We start from the raw sequence: 19,578 nt of genomic DNA on the forward strand, positions 1-19,578 counted from the left end.
AGGGCAGGGTGGCCTTGCTGGGGGTGACACATCCCCACGCAGAGCTGCGGGGGTGACACACCCCAACCTCTCACCTGCCACGTCCCCACTTGGGCTTGGACCTGCCTGAGGTGGCTTCAGAGACACTGCAGCAGCAGCCCAGCAGCTCCATCCAGGCAGAGCCTTTTCCCTACAGCAGATTTTTGTCCTTAATGAACGAAAACATGAGGAATTGCAGCCCCTTTTTGTGAGCCTCTGGCAAGGTCGAAGGGCTTTTCTTGGAGAAGCAGCTCCAGAAGCAGCTGGGTAGGACTTGTTTTAGGTGGGATTTTGATTTTCTGCTTTAGCAGAACGAGTCAGAAAACTCCCCATTCCCCCCCTCCAGAGTTTTTCTATATAATGATTATATTTTTCCCAATCCAGTCCTAAAGTTTCCTTTCCTCCTTGAACTTTTCTTCTGGAGCCTGAAATAAAACGTTCCCCTGGAAAGAGCTGGGGAGAGAAGAGGCAATTAATGGTTGAGAGGGGATGGGGAAGGTTGGTTGTGAACCAGATGCTGGGTTTCTCTTGGGTTTCTCTGTGGAGATGATCAAAAGGAGTTGGAAAAGGGGCCTGGAATTGGGTCCATGGCTTTGGGGCTTTGAAGTTGCTGCCGACAGCCCTTTGCTCCCCCTGGAGATGATTCATTAGGAGGGGAGAGGAGCCTTGCTTAATTACTGTCCCAGTAACACACAACTGGGTGGCACTGGGGGTGGTTGCTGGGGTGAGGTGGGGACATCAGGTGAGGGGTGTTCCACCCACGTGCCATGTTTTGGGGGTGCTGGGATGGTGGGGGATGGTGGGGGACACACGGGGGGGCTCAGCAGGTGTGGAAATGTGGGCAAAGCCCCATTTTTTGGGGGGGGGCCCTTCCCGAAGCCCCTTTTTTTGGGGGGGGCCCTTCCCCAAGCCCCTTTTTTTGGGGGGGGCCCTTCCCCAAGCCCCTTTTAGGTTCTTGCAGCACTTGTGTCGTGGTTTTGGGCCCAACAGGACAACAAAGACCCAGCCCCGTGGCCGCTCACCCAACTCCCCCCTCACACACACCCTGGGTTGAGGAGGACAAAGCTCCTGGGTTGAGACAAAGGACAAGGAGGGTTCTTCACTGATGAAGGTCCCGGGCAAAACAGACTCAACTTGGGGGAAAAATTATACTTGAATCCCTTTGTTCCCCATTTCTCTCCCTCCTTCCCCCCAGGCACAGGGGGATGGGGTTTAGAGTCAGGTCACAGGCTGGTGGGTCCTGCTGCTCCTTCCTCCTCAGGAAGGAGGATTCCTCACAGCCTGCCCTGCTTCCCCACGGGGTCCCTCCCATGGCAGAGTCCTCCACCAACCTCTGCTCCATGAGTCCTTCCCACTGGGGCTGCTCCAGTCACGGGGGCTTCGGGAACAGGCACCTCCCCTGCCCGGGGGCTTCCACAGCTGCACCAGCCCAGGCCATGGGCAGCAAATCCGAGTCCACTGGCCACAAAACCCAAGCCCACTGGCCAAGTTCCCCCCTCCTGGCACCCCCGGGGAATGTCCCACCAGGTTCCTCCAGGAGTGCAGGGGCACAGCTGCCATCTCGCCATGGGCTGCAGGGAAACTGCTGCTTGGGCACCTTCTGCCCCTCCTTCCTCACCAACCACCAGCACCCTCTGCCTCTCCAGCTCAGCTCTTCTTTCTCTGTAACTGCTGCTCTGCTCAGCTCTTCTCTCAGCCCTTTCCTACGTTCATGGCAGAGGTTCATCTCTTGTCCCTCTGATGGCTCCTTGGCTGGTTTGGAGCAGGGGCAGCTTCTCAACTTCTCCCCAGAGCCCCCCCTGGGGCCCTTCCCCTGTGACCAGAAAAAACCCACCAAACCAGAACAACCGCCTGGGCTTTGCAGATAAGAAGCAGCTTCTTGCTGGTGTTTCGGGTGGGGTGGCCAGGGTAGCCAGGGTGACACCCGGCCCTGTCTGTGTGCTCTTGTCACAGGTGGCAGCCTCTCCAAGCAGGACTGGACCATCCAGTGGCCCACCACGGAACCCGGGAAGGAGAACAGCCCCGGATGCCAACCCGAGCCGGGACAGCGGGGCAGAACTCACCTCTCGCAGAGCCCCAAGGTGCCCCCCAAGTGCGGGCAGCACCACTGCCCTCCCAGCTCCCCTCGCCCGCCCCTCTACACCCACGTGGACCGTTTGACCGTGGAAGGACCCCCGGGCTTGTGCCCACCCGTGGAGCCGGGTCACCGCTCCCTGCCGCCCTCCCCGCGCCAACGCCACCCCCCGCCCCGCGCCCCCAACATCGTGGCCGCCGGGACCCCCCCGGGGACCCCTCCTCTGAGGCGCAGGAACAAACTCAAGCCCCCCGGGACCCCTCCTCCTTCCTCGAGGAAGCTGATCCACCTCCTGCCTGGCTTCACCGCCCTGCACCGCAGCAAATCCCACGAGTTCCAGCTGGGGCATCGCGTGGACGAGGCGCACACCCCCAAGTGAGTGTCCCGGGATGAATCCCCCCCCCCTCATGCCTTTGGAAAAGGGTCTTGTTCCCTCAAACTTCCGAGCTCGGGGTCTTCTCGAAATGGGTGGTTGGCCTGGCTTGCTGGTGGTGTGGAGTTTTCGAGGTCGGGAAGCTCTTGGTAGCTCCAGCAGGTGGTGGGGAGGCTGCAAGGACCATGTTGGCTTTGCTCTCCCGGTTGCTCGTGTTGGGAGGATTGGGGGGTGGGTGGGGAGCGTGGGGGGGGGTTCCAGGGGCAGGGCTGGGCAAAGCCACCGGGTGCCAGAGTGTTGCACCGGGAGGTGGGACGGCGGGATTTTGGGGATGGAGGACCCGGCTGCGAGAGGGATGGGAAGGGAGAGGAAGGATGGATGGAAGGAAGGATGGGAAGAGTCACAGAGGCTGTGGCTGCCCCATCCCTGGCAGTGTCCAAGGGCAGGTTGGATGGGGCTTGGAGCAACCTGGGCTGGTGGGAGGTGTCCCTGCCCACGCAGGGGGGTTGGATCAGATGCTCTTGAAGGTCCCTTCCAACCCAAACCAGCCTGGGGTTCTGGGATTTTATATAATCTTCCCAGCTGCAATATGGATTTATAAAGCCTGGTGGTTTTAGATCTCTTTGGGGACCTCCCTGGCTCCTCTTCCACCCCGGCTGGTGTCTGAGCAACCTGGCCATGCCAGCTGAGCATGGCAGCTCCATCCTGCTGCCCTTGCTCTGCAGCCCCGGTGCCAGCAGAGGCTGCTGCTGTGCAGGGAAAGGTCTCCTCGGCTCCCACCCGCTCCTTCTCCATCTCCCTCTGGCCCGGGCTCGGGAAGCCCATCTGCTGCCTTGGGGTGGGGTGGCAGAGGGGACCGGTGGTGACTGGGGGGGCTTTGTCTCCTCTCCCCCAGGATGAGGCAGGTCGGAGCACGGGTGGTTCCTGCTGACCTCCCAAGACAGGAGCTCCAGGACAGACTGTGCTGGTTGTCCTCGAATGTGGGGGTCTTGGGGTGGGGGAGCCAGCAACCCTAGCAGGGGGTCTTGAGGGATGTGGGGACAGCCCAGGGTGGCACAGACCTTCCTGCCTGTCCCTGGAGCAGTTGTGCTGCTCAGGCAGGGGGGGTTGGAAGGAGATGGATCTTCAAGGTCCCTTCCAACCTAAACTCTTTGATGATGATGATGAAATGGTGAGCAGGGTTTTCATGCTCACACTTTCCACCATTTGCTTCCTTCTCTGCCTGACCACGCTCAGGTTGCTCAACATCTCTGCTGCTCCTCTTCCTGGTGCTGCTGGGCCACCTCTGGAGGTGGAACTTGAATTCATGGACAGAGAATGAAGAGAGGAAGGGGGAGATGTTCCCGGGGCTGCCCTGTGCTCTGGTCCTGCCAGGGGCTCATGGTGGCCACAGAGAAGGACCCAGACTCCCAAACTGGGGAGCTTCATTTTCTCTAATGGCCCTTTAATGGTTTTTTAGGAGGCAACCACTAAATCCTGTTTGCTAATCCCATTAGTGCACTGGGATGGTAATTAGTCCATTAAAGAGGCAGCTTCTTTCTTCCCCTGTTTTCCAAGCAGTTTTTTTGGCTGTTTATCAGCCTGGATGTGGTGGTTGAGGCTTTGGCACAGAGAAGAAGTGGCTTTTGGGGGCTTTTATCAGCTGATTCTTCTTTGATGACCACGTCCAAGGCACGTGGGTTGTAGGGTGGGTTGGTTTGGTCACTTCTGCAGTGTCCCAGTCCTCTGTGCTCTCTGCAGGGAGGGCTTTTTTCTCCTGACCTCCAACACAAAACGGAGCTCACCCCTCTAAAATGATCCTAAGATTCCTCTGACCAACCTCTTCTGGTTTCAGCTGAGCTGGTGGGCTCTTGGTTTTCTGTTCCCTCTCTCATGTCCCAGCATGGAAAGAGGTGCTAGACCTGGAGAGTTGAGAGTTTGGGAATCATGAGTGCTGGGTGGGATCTCCTGGGGCCGTTTTGGGTCTAGATTTACCCCCTCTTCTGCCTCTTTGCAGAGCACTCTCTGGTGGGACCCATCCCAAACCTTCCCAGGAAGGATGCTGGGTGTCCCTCAGGCTGATTGACCTTCTTGCCCATCACGGCCCATCTCAGGATGAAGTTGTCTCTGGGGAGCCAGGGATGCAGGACCCTGGGCTGGGCTCTCCCCCCCCCAGGAGCTGTGACCAGTAGGGATGGACAGAAGGTTCTGGGGTTGCCCCACACATCTGGATGAGCAGCAGCACTGACCAGGTCCTCTCTGGAGCAAGGCCACCACCTACCACTTGACCCTTGATGACAGCTCAGAAGTTGTTTTTGACTTTTTGGGTTCCAGAGCTTATTTTTAGGGTTTAATCCATCAGGGTTTTTTTTTTGGACAACCAACACCTCCTGAAGCAGGGGTTAATTTTTATGAGCTTCCAGCCTCTGATTTTCCAGCATGGAGCCTCCAGCTGTTGACTGTAACTCTGGGGTATGGAACATTACTCCTAAAAAGATCCCTTGGCTTCCATAAATCCCCAATCCATAAACATCTCCTGAATGGGCTCGAAAAGGAAACACAACATTGAGAGGGGTTGATAATATAATGCTCATTTAATACCTCATGAATTCCATGGGCCATTGAAATCCTTCATGGATAGTTAATGATTATTCATCAGCGAGAAGTCGAGGGGGGGGTGGAGGAGATTGGAGGAGAAAACCAACAAACACTTGGTGGAACATCTTAAAAATGCATCAGTTGGGAGAAGAAAAGTGAGGGTAGTTAAGAGTGAGCTCAAGGGTGGGTTAATTCTTGGAAGGGAACATGGAGAAGAACTCTCTGGAGCAAGATCTGCCCTGGGATGTCCTGCCCCAAAGCGGTGGGTGATCTTCATCCTTAGACCCATGGAGATGGGTCAAATCCTCTCCCGTTTGTGGCTTCTTTTTGCCAAATGAATGAACTTGGTGGCCTTTTCTGAGGAGGGAGGGTCAGAGGGTGTGGGTGGTGAATGAGAGTGACCTGACAGAGCTGAGCTGGGGAGACCCTGAACTCCCCTGAGGGCTAAATGGGGAGCAGCTGCTGGAGAGGACACATGGTTCTTGTGATGTACCTAGGTCAAGTTTGGGCTGGGAAGAGGTTCTTCCAGCTCAAGACAGCTTGATTTTGGGGAAATTTTCAGCAGAGTCCCCTTACCCTGTATGGTTGCAATCATGTTGAAGGTCTGGATGCAGGTGGGGTCGAGTGTTCTGGTGGAAAAGGCTTTTGCCCAAAGCCTTGTGGTGGTCACCTGCCTTGCCTTCAGCTTTGACGCTGAGGTTGGGGCTTGGGGCTGGTTTTCAAGCTCAGGATGAGGATATCCTGGATGGATGAAGTCAGTCGTGAAGGTCACACCTGATCTGGTGATAGGGCACGTGCCCATTTGCTTCTCTTCCTTGTCCCTGGTGTTATCTCCATCTCTGGAACTCACTCCAACCTCACACTTGCTCCGTTGTGGGCTTGGATTTTCTCCATCCCACGTAACAGAGAAAGCCCTGGGAACAGGGTGTCTCCAGTGGCACTTGGCCAAGTCTTCTGTAGAATCCTACTTAGGGCAGAGAGGTGAAAGCCTGAGTCTCAGACTCGCAGAAGCCGAGGACCAGAGGTCTTCTCCTGTGTCCCCACCACACCAAGCAGCCTGTGGTCTGACTGTCCCTCAGTTAATCATCTGTCTTGGGCTTAAATGCTACCAAGTGATGGGTCATTTCTTCCTCTGCTGTGCAACCTTTCTAATGATGATGTTTCCCCTCGTACCCATCCCAATCAATGTTTCTACCAGGTGGATCAATGAATGGATGTTCTGCATGGGCTGGATCTGATCGAGCGGCACCAGGAGATCTCCTGTGCCTGGTGTTCCTGGAGCTTCTCAGTCTTGGGAAGGCAGGTGTGCTCTTGGCCTTGGGCCTGAGCAAGGAGATGGATGTTTGCAGAGCAGGTGACTGCAGCAGGAAGCTACCAACCTGTGCAAACAATCCATCTGCAGCATCTTCAGCCTTGTCTTCTCCACCCCTGGGCTGTGTCCGAAAACGTAGAGACCCACCTGGTACCTGTGGAACAGGGAAGAGCCTGGAGGGGGGAGGTGGAATTTGGAGAGCCAAGCTAGAGTCACCTCCCCCTGTGTTCCCAAATCATCTTTCTGATCCATCTTGGAGCCTTTCCTGGGGCTGTGGAGTTTTGCACAGGTCCTGGCTGCTCTCCAGGTCTCTCAAAGGATGGTGTGCACACCATGCCTTGACAGTGATGGGTAGGTTCCCTCACCAACTGGCTCTTGGCTGCAATTACCCGCTGCTCTGGGCTGTGCCTCTCCTTAGGTGTGTCATTAATGTTAATTACTGCTGTGCTGCTCCATCAAGAGGAGCAGGAGCCGTGACGTGCTCGGAGGAGAAACTTTGTACCAGGTTCTCTGATGAGACGTTGAGGCTCCTCTGGCCACTTGGAAACCAGAGAGTGTGGTGGTGAATTCAGAGCAGGGTGGACCCCTCGGGGAGGAGAGCTGGCAGGGGTCTTCTGCTGCTGGCACTGCTGCCTGCTGCCCTGCCCCCACGGTGTGTGTGGGGGGCAGGAGGGCACGGGGAGGGCAGGGGTTGTGGGCAACGTCCTAGGGTGGTGACCCGTAGCTGGTTTGACCACTGTTGGTCATGATAGGAGGACTTAGAATCCCAGACTGGTTTGGGTGGGGAGGGACGTTGAAGACCACCCAGTCCCAACCCCCCTGCACGGGCAGGGACACCTCCCACCAGCCCAGGTTGCTCCAAGCCCCATCCAACCTGCCCTTCAACACTGCCAGGGATGGGGCAGCCACAGCTTCCCTGGGCAACCTGGGCCAGGCTCTCCCCACCCTCACAGCAAAGAATTTCCTCCTCATGTCGAACCTCAATCTCCCTCTTCCAGTTTCAATCCCTTCCCCCTCATCCCATCCCTCCCTGCCCTTGTCCCAAGCCCCTCCCCAGCTTTCCTGGAGCCCCTTCAGGCACTGGAAGCTGCTCTAAGGTCTCCCTGGAGCTACCCAGAGAGGATATAGATGGAAACTTTGAAGGGCAGGTTGGATGGGGCTTGGAGCAACCTGATCTAGTGGGAGGGGTCCCTGCCCACGCAGGGGGGGTGGAGCTGGGTGGCCTTTAAGGTCTCCTCCAACTCAAACCATTCTATGATTCTAGGTGACCTTTAAATGTTCCTTCCAACTCGAAACTATGGTTTGGTGAGGGGTAAAAAAGGCCTAGAGCTGGCCCACCTGCCTGAGGTTTTGTGGTCAAGGATGGAGAACCCCCTTGGGGTGCAAACCAGGCTCACCCCGGGGCTGCACCCGTGTGGTCCAGCAAGAGGAGCCTCAACCTCCTGATCTTCGCTTGGCCCCAGCGGGTGCTGCTCACCCCCCACCTCCCTTGTGTGTCCCTCAAGGAAACCTCAGGATGGAAATGAAGGAAGCAGAAGGGCTTTAATGAGAAACAGGACCCGCTCCAGGATCCTGGTAATTACCTCCTCCAGCTTCTTCCACCCCAGCAGCCTCCGTCTGCTCCCGACGTCGTTCCCGGTGCTCCCGCAACGGGTCCCGGGAGAAGGAGGGGGAGAATCAAACCCCCCTCCCAAACTCTTTGGCTCCAGCTCCCATCAAAGAACTTCCCAGCTTTTTAATTTGCAGCCGTGAGGGAAAAAAAAAACCACACCTTCCCCTTTATGCTGTGAAAAGAGAATAATAGATCAGTAAGACTTAAAATCCAGTAAAATTCCGACATCCCGGGAAGCGGCGTCGGGCACTTGGATAAATATTTAACTGTCGAGGCTTTGATATGAAGAACCTGCTTTTCCTCTGGCTGGAGGAGGGGGGGGGTTTGTTGCCTCTTACAGTAACGAGGAGGATAAATGTAAGGTCTGGTGGATAGTCTGTATTTTCTTTTAATATCAAGCTGGTGTTGAGCGGAGCTTGTTGAGATCCGGGTGGATAATGAAGGAATTGCGTCTCTTCAGGCAGGTTCAGATGGTTCCCTGGCTTCAGCTGAGCCCTGAAACCTCCTCCTTGAGCCCTGAAACCTTCTTCTTGAACCCTGAAACCTTCCCCTTGAACCCTGAAACCTTCCCCTTGAGCCCTGAAACCTCCTCCTTGAACCCTGAAACCTTCCCCTTGAGCCCTGAAACCTTCCCCTTGAGCCCTGAAACCTTCTTCTTGAGCCCTGAAACCTTCTCCTTGAGCCCTGAAACCTTCTCCTTGAGCCCTGAAACCTTCTTCTTGAGCCCTGAAACCTTCTCCTTGAACCCTGAAACCTTCACCTTGAACCCTGAATCCTTCCCCTTGAACCCTGAATCCTTCCCCTTGAACCCTGAAACCTTCTCCTTGAACCCTGAAACCTCCTCCTTGAGCCCTGAAACCTTCCCCTTGAGCCCTGAAACCTTCTTCTTGAGCCCTGAAACCTTCTCCTTGAACCCTGAAACCTTCTCCTTGAGCCCTGAAACCTTCTTCTTGAGCCCTGAAACCTTCTCCTTGAACCCTGAAACCTTCACCTTGAACCCTGAATCCTTCCCCTTGAACCCTGAAACCTTCTCCTTGAACCCTGAAACCTTCCCCTTGAGCCCTGAAACCTTCCCCTTGAACCCTGAAACCTTCCCCTTGAGCCCTGAAACCTTCTTCTTGAGCCCTGAAACCTTCTCCTTGAACCCTGAAACCTTCTCCTTGAACCCTGAAACCTTCCCCTTGAACCCTGAAACCTTCCCCTTGAGCCCTGAAACCTTCCCCTTGAGCCCTGAAACCTTCTCCTTGAGCCCTGAAACCTTCTCCTTGAGCCCTGAAACCTTCTCCTTGAGCCCTGAAACCTTCTCCTTGAGCCCTGAAACCTTCTCCTTAAGCTCTGAAACCTTCCCCTTGGACCTTGAAACCTTCCCCTTGGACCCTGAAACCTTCCCCTTGAACCCTGAAACCTCCTTGAGCCCTGAAACCTCCTCCTTGAGCCCTGAAACCTTCTCCTTGAGCCCTGAAACCTTCCCCTTGAGCCCTGAAACCTCCTCCTTGAACCCTGAAACCTTCCCCTTGAGCCCTGAAACCTTCCCCTTGAGCCCTGAAACCTTCCCCTTGAGCCCTGAAACCTTCTCCTTGAGCCCTGAAACCTTCTTCTTGAGCCCTGAAACCTTCTCCTTGAACCCTGAAACCTTCCCCTTGAACCCTGAATCCTTCCCCTTGAACCCTGAAACCTTCTCCTTGAACCCTGAAACCTTCTCCTTGAACCCTGAAACCTTCTTCTTGACCCCTGAAACCTTCTCCTTGAGCCCTGAAACCTTCTCCTTGAGCCCTGAAACCTTCTCCTTGACCCCTGAAACCTTCTTCTTGACCCCTGAAACCTCCTCCTTGAGCCCTGAAACCTCCTCCTTGAGCCCTGAAACCTCCTCCTTGAGCCCTGAAACCTCCTCCTTGAGCCCTGAAACCTTCTCCTTGAACCCTGAAGCCTTCCCCTTGAACCCTGAATCCTTCCTCTTGAACCCTGAAGAGGCTCTTGCAGCCAGTGCCATCCTCACCACACAGGGAGGGACACGTGGTGGCACCAGGTGGGGACACCACCTTGATCCTCACTCATGAAAGGTGACCTGGTGCCACCTTTTCTGGCTCCAACCATGGTGGTTTTGCTCCAGCCCCCTCAAACCCATTGCCTTGGGGGTGCTTGTGCTGCTTGGGTGGGGAAGTCACTGGGATTGCTGTGGATTTTTGGGAATGGTTGGAGAGGAGTTGAGTTTCCCAGCAGGAAAGGAGCAGAACTGGCAGCAATTCTTGCTTGACAAAAATGAAAGAGTCAATTTTTGGCTTGTCCTCCTCTGGTTTTTTTTTTTTGGCCTTGCATGTGGGTGCTGCAGGCCTGGAGTGGAAGGGCAGAGACTTGTGGGCTGCCAGGGGGAGGGGGAAGCACTTTCCCTTCTTCTTCCTCTGTTTTAATTCAGACTATCGTGCAATTAAGCACGTTTGGCTTGGAAGGGACCCTAAAGACCACCTAGATCCAACCCCCTGCATGGGCAGGGACACCTCCCACCAGCCCAGGCTGCTCCAAGCCCCATCCAACCTGCCCTTCAACACTGCCAGGGATGGGGCAGCCACAGCTTCCCTGGGCAACCTGGGCCAGGCTCTCACCTCCCTCCCACTAGCAGAAATTTCTCTCTTTTGTTTAAGAAATGGGCATGGAGAAGTGAATGACACTGGGTGCAGGGGACAGGTTGGTGTGTCCCCTTTGTGGGATGCTCTTTGGGATGGCTGTGGATCAGCTGTAGCCCTGGGCAGAGCCAGGAGCCCTGGGGGGTGACAGCCCCATGGTGGCTGTATCTCCTCCCTCAGTCATGCAAGTGCCCCCTGTGTCTGTTCTCATACCCCAGCATCTACTGGTGAGCACTCGCTTTCCCAGTGTTCAGCCTGGAGAGGAGAAGGCTCCAGGGAGACCTCAGAGCACCTTCCAGTGCCTGAAGGGGCTCCAGGAAAGCTGGGGAGGGGCTTGGGACAAGGGCAGGGAGGGATGGGGTGAGGGGGAATGGATTGAAACTGGAAGAGGGAGATTTATACTGGATATTAGGAGGAAATTCTGGGCTGTGAGGCTGGTGAGACCCTGGCCCAGGTTGCCCAGGGAAGCTGTGGCTGCCCCATCCCTGGCAGTGTTGAAGGGCAGGTTGGATGGGGCTTGGAGCAACCTGGGCTGGTGGGAGGTGTCCCTGCCCATGCAGGGGGGTTGGATCTAGATAATCTTGAAGCTCCCTTCCCACCCAAACCATTTGATGATCCCTCTCTTCCAGCCTGGGAATCACCCTTGGCCATCCCAGCTCCAGCCCGGCTCCCCACATCCTCTCTGCGTTGGGAACCCCACAGCACCCACACCATTCCTTGCTGGGCTGGGATGCATGTCGAGCCTGGCTGGTGCTGAAAGGAGTGACAGGCCCTTTGTCCCGGGTGTCTGCTCCTGTTTTTCACTGCCTGTTGAAACCCTCTCGGTGTCTTTTTTTCTGGAGCCAGCGAGAAACGTTTGACTGATTCCCCGGAGCAGGCGGGGATGAGCCTTTCAGGCTGGATTGACACCTAAAGGGATTTACATGAAGAGCTTCAAACTCACTGGGCTGGTTTTTTTTTTATTTTCTTTATATATTTTTTTTAATTTTCATTGCAAACCATCACCATCTATTTAGCAAATCCCACCATGAAATGATGTCCCTAATTGTTGGCGTTATTCTTCGCTGGCGCTGATTTTCCGTGAGCATCCAGCCTGGGGGGGGGAATTAACCCTGATCCTGTTGGGATCTCTGGTTTTGGGGGGCTTGTCGTGCTTGGGGGGGGGTGTTTGATAGTCCCTCCCCGTGGTGGAATGGAAGGGTGAGGGTGAAAATGAGGAATTTTGGGGGTAGGGGATGGTGAGAGGTGAGGGAGCAGCACGAAAGGGGGTGGTGGGGAAGCTCCGCAGGTTCATGGGGCTCAGAAGATGGGAAGGACTGAAAACTGGTGAGCTCGGGGGAAAAATATGGGGGGCTGAGGGCTGTGTGGGGCAGGGTCCAGCCCTCCCGCTGGGGGGGACCCCAGTGTCCCTGCAGTGAGGGGGGTGGGTGTTTGCAGAGCCCCTGGGGCCACCCAGGTTTGCAGCTTCGGGTAGTGGGGACAGGGCTGAGGGGGGAGCTGAAGGTCCTGGAGTGGGGGTGATCAGTAGTTGGGGAGGTCAGATTTGGGGGTCTGCTCTGGAGCTGTGAGGGGAGCTGAAGGCCCTGGAGTGGGGGTGATCAGTAGTTGGGGAGGTCAGATTTGGGGGTCTGCTCTGGAGCTGTGAGGGGAGCTGAAGCTCCTGGAGTGGGGGTGATCAGTAGTTGGGGAGTTCAGAATTTGGGGATCTGCTTTGGAGCTGTGAGGGGAGCTGAAGGTCCTGGAGCAGGGAAGATTAATAGTTGGGGAGTTTAGATCTGGGGATCTGCTCTGGAGCTGTGAGGAGAGCTGTGGTTCCCAGAGGTGGGGTGGGTGGGAACTAGTTGGGATGGTCAGATTGGGGAATCTGCTCCCAATCTGGTGGGCAAGGAGGCCTTGTCCCTGTGGTGGGACTTTTCCTGCCATCCCTGGGAGTGGCAGGAGCTTTCTGCAGTCACCCTAAGGTCTCTCCTAGATTTTGAGGGTCTCCTCTTGGGATGTCTTTGCAGCCCATTCTTCGTGCCCTCTGCTGCTTGCAGGACTTCTCCTCCTCCAGCTTCTGGAGTATTTGCTGCTTCTACCTTCCTCCTTCTTGCCTTTGCCAGAGGATGGAGCTGAGGTTTCCTGCTGGGATTACCCACTGCTGGGATAACCACCTCCTGTCCAGGGCTAAACCAGTGGGAATCCAGCAAGGGGACAACCTTGTCCCCTACAGCCTGGTTCTATACCTGCCTGAGCACCCATGGGTGCTGTGGGTCCCAGGGGCACGTCCTGCTCCAGCTGTGCTTCCCTAGAAGCCTTTCAAGACCAGGTTGGATGGAGCTTGGAGCAACCTGGTCTAGTGGGAGGTGTCCCTGCCCATACAGGGGGGTTGGGACTGGGTGGTCTTTAGATCTTGAAGGTCCCTACCCACCCAAACCATTCCAGGTGTGGGGATTGCAGCTCCTTCTGCAACCTCCAGCTCCTATCCAGGCTTTGGTCCCTGCTCCCCCACTTTTGGGACAGGGAAAAAGGGGTCAAGGCCGTGGTGAGACAGGCATCCAACCAGGTTGGATGGTGGGCTTTGGGTGTATTTATTCATGCTTGTTTGTTGGTTTGGTTTGTTTCCTGAAGAAACAGGGAGAGAGAACAATTTCTCCCTGTCCACCATCACTCATCCTTCCTAATAATGAGAGCTGTCACCAGCCCTGCTCGGCGAGGAAACGATGCTGGCAGTAAAGATTTGGTCTGGAACTGATTTATGGGTGGAAAAAAAAAAGGAGATGAGTGGCTTAATCAGTGCGTTGCAGGGAGGGCTTTGGGCCAAGTGCTGGGGCTGAGCTGGCAGGGAACTGGGGCCCTGCCCGTGGCTTCAGCTCCTGCTTGTGCCCCAGGGTTGGGATCAAGAGGTAGTGATGGAGGGGTTGGAGCAGCCCTGGGGGGCTTCTTCTTGCCGTGTCCTTTGGGGTAAGGATTTGGGGGTTGGGGTCAGGGGAACTTAGGTGTCCCCCCCCCTAAGGGAGGGGGGCACCAGCATGGGGTGTGGGGCTGCTGGTGGGCACCCGTGGGTTCCAAACTGGGAGGGTTGTGCTGTGGGGACCTGGCTGGAGAAAATGATGGAATCGTTGTGGTTGGAAAAGACCTTGGAGATCATCGAGTCCAACTGTTAAAGCAGCACTGCCTGGTCCACCACGTCCCTCAGGAGCCCCAGCACCCAAAGGAGCTGTTACACCCACCCTAAAGGCAGCAGCAGCTTTTCCTGTGTGAGGAAACAATTAACTAATTAGAGGGTGGTTTAATTTTCTTCTGTTCAAGTGGGCAGGGTCATTTCCTACGGGCTGGCAGGGCCAGATGCCCTGGGACCACGTTGGGACCCGGGCAGGGAGTGGGTGTCCAAGCTCTGCTGTGTCTCTGGTTGATGGGGCTGGAATGATGGCAGCAGAGCAGGACCTGGTGCCTGCAAACAAGCACGTGGGTGTTTGCAGGAAAGTAGCTGGTGGGTGTGGAGGAAGTTTTGGGAAGGAACAGTGCTTGGAGGGTCCTTGATGACCATGAGCTGTCACATTGCCTGCTCCAGAGAGGATCACTGCTCCAAATTCTCCAGATCTCCAAACGGCTGGAGCTGCTGATCCCAGAAGAAGGGCAGGGGATGCTCTTCTCTACCTTCCACTGTTGAAATATGGCCAGGAGAGGACTGGTGGCATCTGTTGACCCACTGGGGAGTTGTCCCACAGAGCTGGCTGTGGAGATTTGACCTATTCCATGGCCAGAGAGGCTTAGATGTGCCACAAACCTGCCGCCCAACCATCTGAACCACCAAAGTGATGGCTGGTCCTTGTCACAGAGCAAGGCAGGTGGAAAAATGGGCTGAGAAGCCCTGGGTGGGGGTCTCATACCCCTCTCTTTGCAGCACTTAGCTTCTGATGAACCTTTCCCAGTCCTTCGGGTTGTCCCCACCGAGCTTTCCTGGAGCCCCTTCAGGCACTGGAAGCTGCTCTAAGGTCTCCCTGGAGCCTTCTCCAGGCTGAACACCCCAACTCTCCCAGCCTGGCTCCAGAGCAGAGCTGCTCCAGCCCTCCCATCACCTCCGTGGCCTCCTCTGGACTCTCTCCAACAGCTCCACGTCCTTCCTGTGTTGGGGACCCCAGCCCTGGCCCCAGCCCTGCAGGGGGTCTCAGCAGAGCAGAGCAGAGGGGACAATCCCCTCCCTGGCCCTGCTGGTCCCACTGCTGGGGATGCAGCCCAGAGAGTGGTCATTTTTTTTTGGTGATGGGAAGGGCTTGAAGTTTCTTGTAGGGATCCAGGTCTAATCATCACAGCATCTCCCCAAGCCAGCAGTGTCCCACGGGTGCCACCACCTCCTTGGTGCCTCCTTCCCTCCTTCCTACCTGTGAGCAACATCCCCCCCCCGCCCCCCCTGCCCCATTTCTTCCCCTTCCCTTGATCTCCTTGGTTAATTTTCTCCTCCTTCTTCCTTCCAGAGTCAAGAAGAAGAACAAGCCCTTGAACCTCAAGATCCACACCAGCGTGGGGAGCTGTGAGAACATCCCAGCCCAGCGCTCCCCGCTCCTCTCCGAGCGCTCCCTCCGCTCCTTCTTCGTGGGGTACCCACCTTTCCTTCCCTCCACCCCTCCTGTCCACACTGAAGCCACCTTCTCAGCAAGTAAGTCCCGGTGCCACCTCCCCCTTGTCCCCCAGGTCCCTTTGTCGAGGGGCAGGTGATGGTTGATGCCAAGCAGAGGGTTGTGACTGTGGGAAACTCGAGGCGTCTAACCAGGCGTGGATGGTCTTGGAGGACAATGGATGGAGGGATGGATGGAGGGATGGATGGATGGATGGATGGATGGATGATCTGGAAGACCATGGGTGGATGGATGGATGGATGGTCTGGAGGACGATGGATGGATGGATGGATGGTCTGGAGGACCATGGGTGGATGGATGGATGGATGGTCTGGAGGACCATGGGTGGATGGATGGATGGATGGTCTGGAGGACCATGCATGGATGGATGGATGGATGGGTGGTCTGGAGGACCATGGATGGATGGATGGATGGATGGGTGGTCTGGAGGACCATGGATGGATGGATGGTCTGGAGGACCATGGATGGATGGATGGATGGATGGGTGGATGGATGGTCTAGAGGACCATGGATGGAGGGAAGGTATGAGGGACTGTGGAGGGATGGTCCATGTGGAGCCTTGGGTGAAGCTGACCCTGGTGCAGATGGGTCTGGTGCAAACCTCATGGAGCTTGATCCCAGCAGCCAGCTCCAGTGCTGCCCATGGGGCTGCCCGTGGCCCTTTGGCCTTTTCCAGGAGATGCTGGTGCTAGGACCTGGTGGGTTTGGGTGGCCAATATCTTCCTAATATCTCATCTAAATCTCTGTTCCTCCAGTTTCACACCACCCCCTGCCCAACTTGTCCTATCACTCCGTGCCCTTGTCAAAAGCCCATCTCCAGGTTTCTTGCTGCTGTTCTGGCTGGTCCAAAGTATCAGGGCTTGTAGTTCCCATGAGAAGTGCAGGTCATGGGTTTTGGGTTCCACCTCAGCCCATCTCCTGGGATGCCACCATCTCTTGTTGCCTTCGAAGCCTGATGTGGTCTCCAGTGATCTTCAGCTGGGTGCATCAGTCCAGTCCTACACAACAACCCTGTGTCACCCACAGTTGCCTTTGCCCATGTCCCTCCTGGGTCACTTCTAGGTGGCTGTGGAACTGCTCTGGGAGGAGGCTGCACCCCAGTGTCTCCCTGTCATTTCCCCCAGGGCTGGCACTGGGAGTGTTTTGGTGGCTGCCTGGGGTAGCTGCAGGTCTGGAGGACATCTACAGCCAAGTGCCAAGTCCCCTGGCTGTTCCTTGGCCTCGTGGTGATTCATCCTGGAACGGTTTCCAAGTTCACTTCCATCCCTCTCATCCATCCCCCTCCCAACAGGGACATCACCCCTCGCCGCTTGTTGTGAGAGGAGGAGGAGGAGGGTTTGTGTGTGGGGCTGTCACCATGATTGATAACACGGTCACACACCAGGTTCCCTGGGCTCCTGGGAAGGTGCCAGGAGGAGATTGTACCAAACCAGGCTCTCCACCCGTGACTCTTGGTGACATCTTCCAGCCCCAGCTGGTCCTCCTGCTGCTGGGGCTGCTGGAGGACATCACTGACCTCCCCGGGGTGGGCAGACACCCCGGAAAAAAAACCCAACAGGAATGAAAAGGCAGCTCCAGCTGCTCCTCTTCCCCCCTCCCCAGGCAGGAGATGACCAAGCTGGGGAGCAGAGGTGACCCATCCTCCCCGGCAGCGGGGCCAGGAGGGCGTCACGGCCCGAGCTTGCTCCCCGGTGCTGTCACCTCGGGGGCCCGCGGGTGCCACTCAGGGAGCCGCGGGGGCTGTCACGGCTGCCTGTCACCTCGGCAGGGCTGTGCTCCCTGTCACAGCCGCCCGGAGGTGGCTGTCACCTCCCCCCACCCCCTCCCCGGGAGGGTCCCCCCTTCCCCGCTCTCCTCCCCCCTCCCCATCCCATCCCCTCCGTCCGGGGAGGGAGGAGCCGGGATCTCGGGGAGCTTGGAGGACACGGGAAGGGGAGCACTTTGGGGGTGACCCCCCCACACACACCCCGGGGCTGGGATCCGTGCTGGTCTTGCAGGATGGGGGTGCTGGTCTTGCAGGATGGGGGTGCTGGTCGTGCTGGGTGAGGAGAAGCTCAACAGGAGCCCAGAACCCACCCGTGTCCTGGGCTGCATCCCCAGCAGTGGGACCAGCAGGGCCAGGGAGGGGATTGTCCCCTCTGCTCTGCTCTGCTGAGACCCCCTGCAGGGCTGGGGCCAGGGCTGGGGTCCCCAACACAGGAAGGACATGGAGCTCATGGAGAGAGTCCTGAGGAGGGCACGGAGATGATGGGAGGGCTGGAGCAGCTCTGCTCTGGAGCCAGGCTGGGAGAGTTGGGGTGTTCAGCCTGGAGAAGAGAAGGCTCCAGGGAGACCTTAGAGCACCTTCCAGTGCCTGAAGGGGCTCCAGGAAAGCTGGGGAGGGGCTTGGGACAAGGGCAGGGAGGGATGGGATGAAGGTGATGGATGAAAACTGGAAGAGGGGAGATTGAGGTTGGACATGAGGAGGAAATTCTTGGCTGTGAGGGTGGTGAGAGCCTGGCCCAGGTTGCCCAGGGAAGCTGTGGCTGCCCCATCCCTGGCAGTGTTGAAGGGCAGGTTGGATGGGGCTTGGAGCAACCTGGGCTGCTGGGAGGTGTCCCTGCCCATGCAGGGGGGTTGGGACTGGTTGGTTTTTAAGGTCCCTCCCCACTCAAGCAGTCTGTGAGAGGGATGGGTGCTCAGCTAGGAGGTCCCCACTGGGCTGCTCAGTGGGTACCAGCTCCATCCTTCCCTGGGACATCCCACCCGTGTCCATTACATTCCACCTGCGAGGAGGAAGGGGGTGAAATCCTAAGGCTGCCTCCTCAGCCCACTCGAGGGGATTTATGGCTAAAAGAGCTCTTCAATTTCAGGCTTGCTGGTGCTAAACATGTAACAACTGACAGGGGAGGTCAGGAGGCAGCAGTGGCTCAGGGGGGGGGGACAGGGGGGACCTGTCACACTTCAGAGCTCACCAGGCCCAACGTCTCCTGGTGCAGCAGCACCTCGAGTCCAGCCCTTCTCCATCCTGGGGTCCCTACACCAAAGCCTGATCTCCTGAGGTTGGCAAAACCTGCTCCTCCAGCCACCAAGTTGGGTTGGTTGGTTGGTTTGTTTCCTTTAATTGCAGCCACTTGGGTTTTTTGATGAGAACATTCCTCCCGTGCCAGGGTGGGGGGGAGGTTTCTACACCACCCTGGTTTAACATCCCCCAGGGAGAAGCTCCTTTCCTCTGGCTGAGCATCTCCCACGGGCAGGGAAAGGGGGAGACCCACCAATTCCTTTCAACCCCCGTCCCCCCCAAACCCTTGGAGATAATCCCCCCCCAGCCCTGAGGTGTCTTCTCCTACCCCCCCAACCTGCAGCTCTGCCATGAAACACCACGATGATCTTTCATCTAATGAACATCATGAGCCTGGAATCACGTTGGTCTCATTTCTGTTGGGAGGTGACAATCCCCGACACACTTGGATATATTGCTGCAGTCAATTTAATACACTTAGAAAGTAATTAAAAGGCTGGGCTGTCATTGCCTGCATCCCCCCTCCAACCCCCCCCTCTTCCTCCCAGTCCCCAGGATGGCAGGATTTAATTGAGGCCAGTTGAAAGTTAGTGGAAATAAATCGTGGCTGATAAAGTGGAGGTTTTAATTGAATTCCAGGAGAGGAGCTGGTCTTGCTGGAGACTTGAGTTCACCGAGGGCTGGTGGGGAAGAAGGGGCAATTGGTTTGTGCCGTGTGATTTACTGATGAGCAAACCGATGGTGAGGGAGGGAGAGCAGGATCCACTTTTTAGGGCATCATCTTCAGGGCTTGAGGACATCCCTGGGAGGTGGCAGATACGGGATAGTGGGAGGGGTGTTGGGATAGGAGCCTGGAGTGGGTTGTCAAGAGGGCTGGTGGGGCAAAAGTCTGGTGGGAAAGAGCCAAGGTGGGGCTGGGGGCAGCAATGACCTTAATTGACTTTGTAGCCTTTAATTGACCTTGTGGTCCTTCAAGAGCTTCAGGTGCTGGTGCAGTTGAGGGCTGTGTGTCCAAGGGGTGATGGGGACAGGAGTTGGACCAGTGGAGGTGCTGGAGGTGGACGAGTTTTTTCGGATGCTCCCAGGAATTTCCCCAAGCCCTGAGCCTGGTCTGGGAAGCAGCATGGAAATGTAACCTTCAGGAGGAGAGAGCAACCAGATTGGCCCTGCTGCTGGGATATTGAACTGGGAATGCTGGAGCAAACAGTGGTGCTCCCTGCTTGGAGGGATGATAGTGGAGGTGTGTTTAGCCAGGGATCTGCTGGAAGGCTGAGCACAGGGCTGGGCTCTGGGGCTCAGCTCCCTGCCAGGGTTGGCTCCTTGTGCCTGGAAAACCTCTTGGTATTGGAAAAAATTGAGATGTTGGGAATC

At 56.6% G+C, this 19,578-nt stretch overlaps 1 protein-coding gene across 1 annotated transcript in view; it reads left to right on the forward strand.

Moving 5' to 3' along the window:
• Nucleotides 1-814: 814 nt before the first annotated feature.
• Nucleotides 815-19,578, forward strand: part of KSR2 (kinase suppressor of ras 2) — a 65,866-nt gene continuing 47,102 nt past the window's right edge. Inside the window, exons 1-3 of the mRNA XM_051634277.1 lie at nucleotides 815-845; nucleotides 1,972-2,467; nucleotides 15,045-15,226. Of these exons, the coding sequence (XP_051490237.1) occupies nucleotides 815-845; nucleotides 1,972-2,467; nucleotides 15,045-15,226 (709 nt within the window). The remainder of the gene's footprint in view (nucleotides 846-1,971; nucleotides 2,468-15,044; nucleotides 15,227-19,578) is intronic.

Source organism: Apus apus, chromosome 16 (assembly GCF_020740795.1).
Source record: "Apus apus isolate bApuApu2 chromosome 16, bApuApu2.pri.cur, whole genome shotgun sequence".
NCBI classification, from domain to species: Eukaryota; Metazoa; Chordata; class Aves; order Apodiformes; family Apodidae; genus Apus; species Apus apus.